The sequence below is a fragment of the Silene latifolia genome, chromosome X, assembly GCF_048544455.1.
Source record: "Silene latifolia isolate original U9 population chromosome X, ASM4854445v1, whole genome shotgun sequence".
Classification (NCBI taxonomy): Eukaryota; Viridiplantae; Streptophyta; class Magnoliopsida; order Caryophyllales; family Caryophyllaceae; genus Silene; species Silene latifolia.
This window is the reverse complement of record NC_133537.1, coordinates 331,525,938-331,538,380: the sequence shown is the minus strand read 5'-3', so window position 1 is coordinate 331,538,380 and position 12,443 is coordinate 331,525,938. Positions and strand designations below refer to the sequence as shown.

At 34.6% G+C, this 12,443-nt stretch overlaps 1 protein-coding gene and 1 long non-coding RNA gene across 2 annotated transcripts; one reads left to right on the top strand and one right to left on the bottom strand.

Annotated features, from left to right (window-relative positions):
- The first annotated feature begins 2,394 nt into the window (after positions 1-2,394).
- On the top strand, positions 2,395-4,841 carry LOC141622227 (uncharacterized). The gene is made up of 2 exons (XR_012532903.1): positions 2,395-2,428; positions 4,167-4,841. It is a non-coding gene; the product is annotated as an uncharacterized LOC141622227 (long non-coding RNA).
- A 2,331-nt stretch (positions 4,842-7,172) lies between these two features.
- On the bottom strand, positions 7,173-11,054 carry LOC141622225 (uncharacterized). The gene is made up of 2 exons (XM_074438273.1): positions 10,921-11,054; positions 7,173-8,589 (listed from the first exon to the last, which is right to left on the bottom strand). The coding sequence occupies exon 2, from the start codon at positions 8,586-8,588 to the stop codon at positions 7,203-7,205; it is 1,386 nt and encodes a 461-aa protein (XP_074294374.1). The 5' UTR covers position 8,589; positions 10,921-11,054; the 3' UTR covers positions 7,173-7,202.
- Positions 11,055-12,443: the final 1,389 nt, after the last annotated feature.

Genomic DNA, 12,443 nt, shown 5'->3' with positions numbered 1-12,443 from the left:
TTAAATTGCTATGGGGACAGATTCTCACAAGTAAACCGTCTAGTCTAGTCGCTACATCGTCACAATCCTACCATGTATTCCCTAATCCCGACATTAAAGGAATTAGCTACTCAAACTACTAAAGGTGTCAACAATAATAATGATGATTGTACTAATCAAGGGCATGATGAAATAATAACAATTATGCATAAACTGATTAGAGCAGAAATAATAAAGAGCAAAAGCAAGGATTAGAGTAAACAAATAATAAGATTAAGATTAAGAAAGAAAGGATGATTACAATCAAAAGCAATCCGGCGTAAAGATCAATCCACTAACAAAGTACGAGATTCAGAGATGAAGCAGTAGGTTTAGGAGCGAAAGTAGAAGAGTCTGTAAAAGTTATCCTAATGACCTAATTAACGTTTACTTAAATAGGAAAATAAAGACTTAACAGAAATAAAACTAACACGGGTCACTAAAGCCCACGTAAGACTGAAAATCTCTCGATCGAGTGAATTCAGACCACTCGATCGAGGTCTTCTCCAGCTTTTCCTCTCGATCGAGCAAATAAGCCTCTCGATCGAGGAACTCTCAATATCAGCATTTCGATCGAGTAAGTAGAAGTACTCGATCGACCTCTCGTGTCAGCCAAACCACTCGATCGAACCATAAACCTTCTCGATCGAGTGCATTTCCTCCAAGTCAACCTCTAAGTCGTCTTTGACCACTTCCTAGACCATCCTTCACGCATTCCAATACATAATTGTCGCTCTAACAGTTCCGTCATCTCATTATGCATGCTAAATAGGACGAATAGGGTACGGTCTCACCACTTTCAGGTTCATTTTTGCAAATTAGACAAAACAAACCAAAGTAGCCAATTCGGGGCATATTGCAATACATAACGGTATAAAAATGCATAGAAATACGTGCAATAAGAGACTAAAAAGACTATATAAATTGCACGTATCACGTAAAATCCCAACGTTTGACCATGGCCAAACGTAGAATTCCTTGGTTTGACCACGGCCAAACCTAAAATCACGTTGTTTGACCATGGCCAAACCAAATTTTCCTTTGATGACCACGGCCAAACGTGAGAAACCCACATTCGGACCACGGACTAACAAGCAAATCCCACCGTTTGCCATGGTTTTGCCCCAAATCGACCCAAATCCAATTTAACAACAACAAAAATCGACTCAAAATCTAATCTATTTCGCAAACAACATCAACCTAAGTATAAACAATAATAACATTTACATCATAGGAACTAATTAACATGAAATTTACAAGAAAAACTAACCTATTTCAAAACTAATTCAATTAATTTTAATAAAACCTAACACATAAACTAATTTACTAACTAATTCAATTACAAAACAAAATTAAAGTCATATAATCAATTAACAACAATAATAAGGGAAGGGGAAGGGAAACAAACAAGCAATTAAAAACAATAATTTAGCTAACTTTAACAAGAAAAATTTAAAAAATTGAGACTTACTTGTTATGGTTGGTGATGGAAGTAGTGGCTGTCGTGGTGGTGAAAGCAATGGACGGCAGGTGGCGGCAGCGGCCGGCAGGCAGCGTGGTGGTGTGGTGTGGTGGTGTGGAGTGGTGGTGGTGGTGGTTAATTGGTGGATTGGTGATTTATTGTTTGGGTTTTTTGAATTAGAGAGGATTGTTAGTTTGTTAGTGAGTGAGTAGGGGTAGTCGACGTCTTTTGCAATGAAAACGTCGTCGATATTTACTAAAACGTCGTCGATATTTACGAATCGGGAAAAAAAATCTGTGTCATTTGCAAGTTCAATCTAAGCCCAAAGTTTTACTTCTAAACGAGCGAGATGTAATGAGTAATCTTTTTAATTTTAAAATAAGTGAAAATTGTAAATTGGGGTATTAGTTAAGGTAATTATTAGTTTAGTTAGTAAATGAGTCGGAAAATAAGTAAAAACAAGAACGAGAGCAAAATACAGTGTGAGTCACCGTTCTCTTTTCGCTACCTAGGACGATCGAGTCATTAGGGTTTCTCTTTATTTAAATAATCACTTCACATTTGGGAATTTAGTATCTATTCACATAAGTTTCTCATTTGCCATATTCCTTAATTTTCGCGACGTTCTAAATGGATTTTTTTATTTAATAGGAGAGAGTATATAGCAACGGCGTATCTAGTTTAATTAATAGGCGTATAAGATAATACAAGTATTTAATACGATTATGCAAGGAATATTACACCAAGTTCCAATAGTACATACTCCGTAGTGTACAATCCTCCATGCGCATACGTGTCAGTTGATTAGGTATTATGCAATTTTAACCCTTGGATTTAGAGGCGTATAGACACAAGGACTAGGGTTTATCCGTAGGTCACTTGTCTATATAAGTCACTGTCACTGTAGCATGCATTGGTCAGTCATATCCATATCACAAACAGTAAAAAGTGAGTATTAGTTTTTATTATTTATTCAATAAGCTTCCCTCCTCTTTCTTCTCATCTCGTTATTATTTTAATTTCTCTCTATGGTTTCACCATCCTTTACTTTTCTGTTTTCTTTACAAAATTCTTGAGAAAAACAAACATTTGAGCTATATTTCCTTGGTTCTTCCTTTTTGGAAGAAAATTTGAAGAGGGTTCTCATATATAGTTGTTTGTTTATTACTTAATAATTTTTTTGTTTTTTTATGTTTAATATAATGAGAAAAATGTTTGCTACAACTCTCCTCTATACTCCATGAGGAGATACTTGCTCATTTTTCATACATTTTACCATCCTTTTCTTTCCTGTTTTCTTCACAAAATTCTCTGAGAAAAACAAACATTTGAGCTATATTTCCTTGGTTCTTCGTTTTTGGAAAAAAATTTGAAGAGGATTCTCATATATAGTTGTTTGTTTAATTTTTTTTGTTTTTTTTTATGTTTAATATAATGAGAAAAATGTTTGCTACAACTCTCCTCTATACTCCATGAGGAGATACTTGCTCATTTTTCATACATTTTACCATCCTTTTCTTTCCTGTTTTCTTCACAAAATTCTCTGAGAAAAACAAACATTTGAGCTATATTTCCTTGGTTCTTCGTTTTTGGAAGAAAATTTGAAGAGGATTCTCATATATAGTTGTTTGTTTAATTTTTTTTGTTTTTTTTTATGTTTAATATAATGAGAAAAATGTTTGCTACAACTCTCCTCTATACTCCATGAGGAGATACTTGCTCATTTTTCATACATTTTACCATCCTTTTCTTTCCTGTTTTCTTCACAAAATTCTCTGAGAAAAACAAACATTTGAGCTATATTTCCTTGGTTCTTCCTTTTTGGAAGAAAATTTGAAGAGGATTCTCATATATAGTTGTTTGTTTATTACTTAATTAATTTTTTTTTTTTTTTTATGTTTAATATAATGAGAAAAATGTTTGCTACAACTCTCCTCTATACTCCATGAGGAGATACTTGCTCATTTTTCATACATTTTACCATCCTTTTCTTTCCTGTTTTCTTCACAAAATTCTCTGAGAAAAACAACATTTGAGCTATATTTCCTTGGTTCTTCCTTTTTGGAAGAAAATTTGAAGAGGATTCTCATAGTTGTTTGTTTATTACTTAATTTCAATTTTTTTTTTCAATTTTTTTATGTCCAATATAATGAAAAAAATGTTAGCTACAACTCTCCTCTATACTCCCTAAGGGACGAAATGGTTTGAGGAGTGAGTTAGCTCATTTTTTGACGGTTTCACCATCTTTATTTTTTTTCTTCTGTTTTCTTTACAAAATTTCATGAGAAAAGCAACATTTGAGCTATACTTCTTTGGTTCTTCCATTTTGGAAGAAAATTTGAAGAGATTCTCATAGATGTTTGTTTATTAGTTAGTTTCAAATTTTTTTTATATTTTTTTTTATGTTTAATATAATGAAAAAAAATGTCTGCTCTCTTCTCCCTGAATTGTTTTCATGAATATGTTCATATATATAACTAATGGGTGTTTATTTTTAATGTTCATATATATGATGAAAACAATGTTCATGATTTAATGGGTGTTTATTTTTAATGTTCATATATATAACTAAATACGAAGAAATATGCTTGTCGTTTTCTTCATGTTTTTCATTTATTTATGATTTTCATTGTAAATTTTAGCTTAAAAATCTCTGAAACTTATTTATTATTGAACACACCTGCAGACCATGGCTGCCAATGTCGATCCCATATCCATTAATGGTTGTACGGTAACAAGAGAAGGCGATTTTATAGTTGTGAGGTACGGCCCCCTACAAGAAGGCAATGAAAATGAGAGAAATTTCATTGTGAAACAAATTCACCCCAAAAATTTCAACCGACACGAAGTGCTTTTTGAGTATTTTACCACCACCATTCGACGCCACACTGCCACTTATCTTCAGCTACCTTTGGGCAACCCGCCTCCGGAAGATATTTGGCTGGGAAATGTTCGTTTTTGGTCGGCTCAAAAACAAAAAAATTACACCTTTCGCTGTGTTCGAATCAGAAACAATTATTACTTTAGGAGAGGCTGGAATAGGTTTACTACTGATCATAGGGTTGTTCAGGGTGATGTCATTCGGTTTTTTGCTTGCGTTAAACCTGGTGGCGCCTTTAACATGATCCAGCATGATCCGGCTGAAGCAAGACCAGTCCCTATGCCTTAGATTTTCAAGATCATCTTAATATGCAGTTTGTTTTCTTTTCATGTTCAGTTCGTATTTTAACATGCATTTTAATATGAATTTCAGTTGTATTTCCTTTTCGTTGTTTTTTTTTTTTTTTTTTTTCTGATGAAATCCGTTGTATTTCGTTTTCGTTTTTGTCTTTTAATCCAAGTATTTTACTAGTGCAATAAAGCCCTTTCGTTATTAATTTGTCTGTTTTTTTTTTTTTTTTTTTTTTTTTTTTTTTTTTTTTTGTTTGTATCCTGTTCTTAATTTAGAATTTAAAGTAACAACAACCCACCAACTTCCATTCTTCCATTCTTTGTTTCTTAACTATGAGGCTGCTGTTTGTTTAGGAAAATGCTAATCGTGCTCTTAATTTTTTTTTAGCGGTTATACCCATAGTTAGATGCTAACCACAGCTAACTTTACGAATGTGCTTGACCCCCGATAATTCGGTTGGCCAAGAATGTTGTTTCAAAAAATTGTACCGAAGGTTGAACAAAAGCATCAACCTGTGATGTAATATTTATATATGCTTAGAGGAAAAATGCAGCATACAGAAAATGATGCGTCGATCGTGTTTCTAGTCGAGTATGGCTCTTGGTCGGGTGGCGTTCTCAAATGACATGGCGACTTCGTTTCTAGGGGCATGATCGACGGCTTCATTTAATCGTTTTAGACACTAGGCTTTGTCCCGAATAGCATGATGACTTCGCTTTAAACGAGGTGATGGCTCCGTAGTTTTAGACCGAGTACCTGCACAAATGAAACAAAAAAAGGTCATTGTCGCTGAAAGTTTCTCGTTGGAGCCGGCCCATCTCATCAGTGCGCGCGGTAGCATCTTTGGCTCGTCTCTTCAGTTCGTAACATCTGTGGCTTGTTTCATCGAAACGGTGGCATCGCTGGTTGGTCGCTTCGTCTCGTGACATCACTGGCTTTTATCTTCGGCGTCGTCGCATCTTCGGCTCGGCTCTACACAAATTGAGGCTTGCAATCGAAACTATTGCCGATCCTAGTTTCAACGACGATGGGTTTGGGATGGTTTGGGCCAATAAAAATGGGTTTGGATTAACGGTTACAAACGCTAGTAAAGTTACTGCTTTCGTACTGCTGAAGCCTTCTGATATGATCAAGTTTCGAATTTACAAGCCAATGGTTGGGACGTTGGTTCCTTTGCAGTTCATTTCTCAGGGTTTTCCCTATTATGCTGATGGTGATGATGATACTGTGTGCATTTAGCCATTTATCATGTTCATGGATCAAATGAACTTCACTTTGATTTTGGTAGGTTGGTCTTCTGTTAATTTTATGTGATCTGTTAGTGTTTTCTTTGCTCGAAATGTTTTTACATATGGTTCTTTATCATGTTCATGGATCAAATGAACTTTACTTCGATTCTTGTTTAATGCTTTTATACCGACTCAGCATGTTCTTCGATTCATGATTATCATTTTGTGATTTGGGTTCGAGCTAGGTCTTGGTCGGGTCTGATTTCTGAGGTCTACTTGAATAAGACCCTTGTTTTGTTCTTGAGAACTTCTTGCTTGTTTTTTCATTTTCTTTAATCTGTTTTTAAGCAGGAACTATTCACCGAACTGGGATTTGGGCTGAATTTGTCGTAATTCCTCCAGTTAATTTGTTCAACCCAGCCACGTTCCTATTTAGGGACTATTTTACCACTTAATGACATGAGGGAGATGATTGACCATGCGCGTTGTAGGAACAAGCTCTTTGTGCCACGTTGGAAGTCAAAAGTCAAAATATTGACCCGTCAAATGAAATGTAAAATAAACTAATATTTTTAATTTGGACGAAATTTAATTAAATTAGTCCATTTTAATTAATTTTCCCGAAACTGATTCATTAAAGTGGCAAAACACGACAAATGGGTCACATCCACCTAAATGGGACAAATCAACTTTCAAGTCTAAGCCCATTAAAAACCTAAAGTTTGAGTGTGCATTTCTCTATAAACAGAGAGTTCATGTTCATTTCTAAGGGATGGAAAAAAAAGGAGAAAACAAAAGACCTAGAGAGCTCTCAAATCTTGCAGTCAAAGGCGAAGAAAACAACACCCCATCAAAGGAGAATTAAAGTCATCAAGACCCTCCTTTAACATCGTCATCCAAGTCACGTGGAGATCGAATCAGCGGATCAAATTAGAGATTGTACTCGAAACATTTAAATCTAATAAATTTATTTTGTTACCATCTTTATATTTGTCATTTATTTCTGATTGCAAATTTGTGTATACCTTAATATCTATATTTGCTTACGAAAATTCTTGACGTTTGGTCCCCGTAAAGTTGTAATATCTCCGCATGTAATACAGAGTAGTATATTTTTAAAAGCTAAAGCGGACACTTGCAAATCACACAAAGTCGTGAATAAAGAGTTTCATGCAAAACAGAATACAAAATAATTCAACAACTAATGAATATGAAAAAATAGAGTATTTCTAGGAAAAAAAAAAAAAAAAAACAGAATACCAAATTGTTTTTAAATCGGTTTAATTACCCTTGAAATGATTCCAAATGAGGATGAATATCATCATATTGCTGGAGAAAACCAAAAAGGAGGACAATAAGAGGATTTTGAGTTGTTTCCATCGTATATTGACCCAATTGACTTGTCAATCAAATTGAAAACACCTGAATCGTGGCCTCCAACTTTGTCTCGATTGAGATGGTAATTGTGCCTATCATCGTCACTAAAATATATGCAATTGCTTCTACAGCCTCCGTCCGAGGCAGCAATGCACATTGTCTCATTTCCGCCCACAAACAACGCAACATTTCCTATCTCGCTCACCTCCTCCCCATTTGTTGCAAGAGAACTACACCGATACACCTTGAAAATCTCGGTCTTGTAATTATGATTACTGTCTAAATAATTATTTCCAAACAACTTTCGTTTATACCTCACAATAATAAACATATCATTGGCTGATTGAGCAAGATAAGCGTGAGCTATTATGCCTTCCGGATTTGGTAAATCGTAATAATCATCTATATAATGTCCATGCAAGTATTCCTTGAATTCTTGAGGCTGCTTAGAATTGTGAATATCGTAGGTGAACAACTCTCCAGACGCGTCCAAAAAGACCAGGGATTTCATTTTGTTACAGTATATAACGTCCATAAACGCAGTAAGGCTATCAGGGCAATTGATTTGCATCCATGAAGCGTCTCCAGGTCTCGCTACTGCTACAAGAAGATAGCTATGTTGTATTGCCACCACTAGCCATGGCACATTGTCGTTCTGCTCATCTCGTGGCACTTGGAGCACGACAACTTTAAATAAAAACATCTTGCGAATGGTTTTATCTCTAGCACGGTCCCAATGGTGCCAGAATGTGGTTTGAGAAGGAAGAGGTAATTGGGCTTTTGTAAGTGGGTTAAACAAGTGCATCCGGCGGTTAAGGCCCAAGATCACAATCCAACCATAACGCGAACCCCAACAAGCTTTCCCATAAGTTTCGTAGAGGCTCATGCTATAGCCCTTGTTCCGGTTATGGCTCAAGTTTAACAACATCCTTTTACCATCTTTGACATTCCAATAATAATCATCGTCTACCAGGAGATCGTACTCATCGGGTTGATCTTCATCCTCACCGCTACCAGTATAGTAAGAATCATCATCGCTACCGCTACTAGTATAGTAAGAATCATCATCGCTAGGATAATCATGCATGTGTTCTCCATAGCTTCCGGTATCAGAGTAGACTTCATCATCATTGCCGTCAGTTAACATTAGCCATGGCATTTGACGAAGCCAATTTTTTCGAAGGTGCAACTTATTACAAGCACGAGCAGCATGATTCCATGTATGACAAACGCTAGAGAAAACAATAAAATCATCCACTGCTAGTAAATGGTTTTCGACAATTCGTATTAGTAGATCGACATGGAGCTGAGACCAATTAACAGTAATCATCCTGCTCTTCAAACATAAAGGAAGAACAAACATATTAGCGCGACTCCGGCCTAGATGTTAGAAAACAGGATAACATTATCGTACATACTCAGATACATACTCCCTCCGATCCACACCACACCAAAGGTAACATTCACTTTTTGGTGGTTAAAATTTGAAAACTTTGACCACGAATTCCGTTAAAAATATTAAAATTTGAAAGACGAAAAAATTATATATATAGATTTGATATGAAAAAGCCTTTTATAGACCACCCAAAAGCAAGTATTACTTTGGCGTGGATTGGAGGGAGTATTGAAACAGGACTATTATTCAAGCTAAATCATAGTATAAACTTGTGTTACTAATAAAAGTTGATGGATGGCGTTAAGGCCTTTTCCGGCATAACTATGTAATAAATAAGGACGAGTTTAGGATTTATAATACATACGGTGTGGACAAAATAATTAACACGTTGCATAATAATGAATACTCCAGAGTAAAAATACTCCATAAACAAAAGAGAATGAATAACAAAAGACGTTAACAAAAATATACCCTTTCCGTCTTAGTAAAAACTAATACCGACACCCTTGAGAAATTATATGAAGGGAATTAAAAATAACCTTCCAGAATCCGCAATCGGCAATGCTTGGTTGAAAACTCAAGTATGAGGGGAGACAAAAGGATTAAAGAAATTAATCAGAGTATAGAGAGGAAAGTAGTATATGTAGATGGCTTGAAGCCTCGAACGTAAGACTTCTATTATACGTAGGACTGTAAGACTTGTGTAATAATCGGGTTGATATAAGGTCGATATGATTTAAAATTGTCTGAAACTATTAAAGAATATTAGAATAGGATATTAGATAAATAGAATATTAGGTCGATATTTTTTTATTACTTAAAATTAAAAATTCAACTAAAAAGTCAATTTTATATAACTTTTATAATATTTAATATTAACCTGAATGGGAGGGAGTCAGAGGCGAGTCCAGGATTTTGATTTCGGTGTAGCAAAATATATACTCAAGGAAAAGTGTATAGATAACTAGCGGAAAGCGGTAAATATTGGTGTAACAAATCACGAAATTCTAACCGAATTTTTTGCTTTTGGTGTAGCGGCTGCTACACAGAGTCATAGTGGCCTCGCCCCTGGAGGGAGTATTTCTTATTCTCTAAATTATTTTGCAGATATGTTATAGAATTGACAAACAATTAATGGTACCAATTAAATCTGACACCTTTAACCTATTGGATGCATGCGTGATATCACAAATTTCTCGAGATATATTTTACTCCTACATACTGTAATATGCTCCATGCAATATAATGCATGCAAAACCTAAAGATCTTCTTGCAATTGTAGTACTTATTATACATAGTTTGAGTTTATTTTATTTTGTTTTCAACCATTAGCTAGAGGGAAAACATCTTCATTCTTGGGTGGCTATATTGAAGTGGTGGAAAGTGCCGTCATTAATCTTTAAATAATAGTTTATAGTAGTCAGTGGCGGACCTAGGAATAATAGAAGGGGGGCACAATAGGAAAAAGAGACAAATGAAAAAAAAAATCTGTCACAAAGCGAAAGCAATACAGCTACTGCCTAGAGGAATTAAATCTGTCACAAATGAAAAAAAAAATCTGTCACAAAGAGACAAATTTTAAAGGAATTTTTGTGGAACTAAGCTACTGCCTAGAGGGTTTCAATTGCAGAATAGTCTTCTAAATTTCACTAATAATCTGTCACAAAGCGAAAGCAATACTGACTTAACTCGGAAGTTAGCGTTCAGTTTTGAATTATATGCTATAAATTTGAATCATGTCATCAAGGATCAAGCATTAAGCATTTTTGTATATTCAGTTCAATATGCTTTATGTTGAAATTTTTTGGTGACCAGGGAATTAGGGTGATAAACTGTCTTTCAGAATCTATATTTTTCCTCTTGAACTCTTCTTGTTTAAACTAGAGCATGTAATGAATCTTATGAGCTATGACTACCAAAATTTTGTTACAGGGTAACAGGAATAGAGCAAGGGTTCTATTTTATATGAAATCATATTCCCCTGAGGGCATCCGACAGTGAGGCAGTGAGCGGTAGACTAGCAGTAACTAGTAATTAGTAATTACCATCAAAAATTAAAAAAATTAAGAACATACTCAATGTCTCAAATAACAATTAAATCATTGATTCAATTAATGATGACCATTCATTAATTAAGCACACAACACTACAACAATCAACAAATGAACAAATCCAAAATCGAATTAGGGATTTATTAATTTAGGGTTTAAAATTTGAGAAATTAAATTGGGGGCTATTAATTTAGGCTATGAAAGTGAGGTCATACCTGCGGTGGTACGGTAGTGGCTGGCTGCGGTGGACGTGACTCGCGACAACGAGAGTGGTGGTGCCGTGAAGGAGACTGGTGAACCAGAGGAGGGGTAGTATTGGTGAAAGAGAAGGTGAGATGATTGGCGATTTGATGGTGAGAAACTGAGAATTGAGATTGGCGATATGTTGATATGAATGAAACGTCGACCTAATTTTTTAGAATTTTTTTTTTTTTTTTAGATTTTTTTTTTTTTTTTGGGTTGGGGTGCACGTGCCCCCCGGGCCCCCCTGGGTCCGCCCCTGATAGTAGTCAAGAATTGTTGAATCTGTTATCGTTGGGTATTATGTTCTAATACTACGGCGTACTATGATCAGTTACAGAAGCATAAAGACTCCGTAATTTAGTTATACTCGACATTCACGTGAATTTTTGACTTGCAAATCATATCAAATTATACGTTATAGTGTTTGTATTAGAACTGAAAACAACGATTATTATAATTAATCAAGTTTCAAAAAATTATAAATAGCCTTGTCTTTAAAGTCTTTAAAGAAAATATAAACATATATATGTAAAATACTCTCTCCCATTCAACATATTCTTTACATTTTATTAAAATATTCCTAACAAATGAAAAATCTCTTAAGTCAGAGGTAGTAAATATTATTAATTTGCAAGCCGATGTATGTTTTCGAGAAGAGAAAGGAGTTCTCGAGTAGAAGATAATATCATATAAGAAGTTTTATTTTAAGGTGATAGTTAGGCATAATAGCCTCCGGTGTGAAAACCTAGACATATTCCAACTGAAGATTATAAACTTTTTGAACTTCAATACAGAATGTGTCTTTGTGATGATTTTCTAGGTGACTTTTAATAGAGACTCCAACTCAACAATATTGAAACACTTGCAAATACTTCCTAAGTTCCGATTATTTATTGTCCTTTTTTATTTTGGAGTGTCTCATTCAATTATTGTCCTTTTTATTTTAGGAATGCATTTGAAAAGTAATTTGATTCTTCACACCTAAATTGATCCAATTGTCATTTAATAATTGCCTCCCTCCCCTTTCCTTGGTTTTTGTACTAAAACGAAAGGATAATAATTGAATGGGACGGGGGGAGTAGTTAATAAAAACGCATCTTAATAAATCCATATGCTATTAGATAGGATAATAATAATGCGAAAAAAATTCAAATTGAACTAGAAGATAGAAAATAGTTACAAACCAACTAGCATAAGTAATTGAGTTTGTATAAAATACCATATTAGTTACCCTATTAGGAATTAATATGCACAAAATAGTTAAAATTAACTTGAGTTTGGTTAGTAGTATGATTGTTATTATGAGTTTGATTGGTTATATGACGGTTCTTATCTTAATAAGTTTTTTTTGAGGGAAATTCTTATCTTCCAAGTTATATTCCCTCTGCTTCATTTTTATTGTCCCATTTTCTTCAAAAATTCATTCCATAATTATTGTCTCCTTATTAAATTTAGTAAGAAAAAGTTGTAAACCTCCAATATTACCCCTAGATAA

Bases quoted from the DNA above. Each gene is read 5' to 3' on its own strand.
- LOC141622225 (XM_074438273.1), bottom strand. From the start codon at position 8,588: ATGATTACTGTTAATTGGTCTCAGCTCCATGTCGATCTACTAATACGA.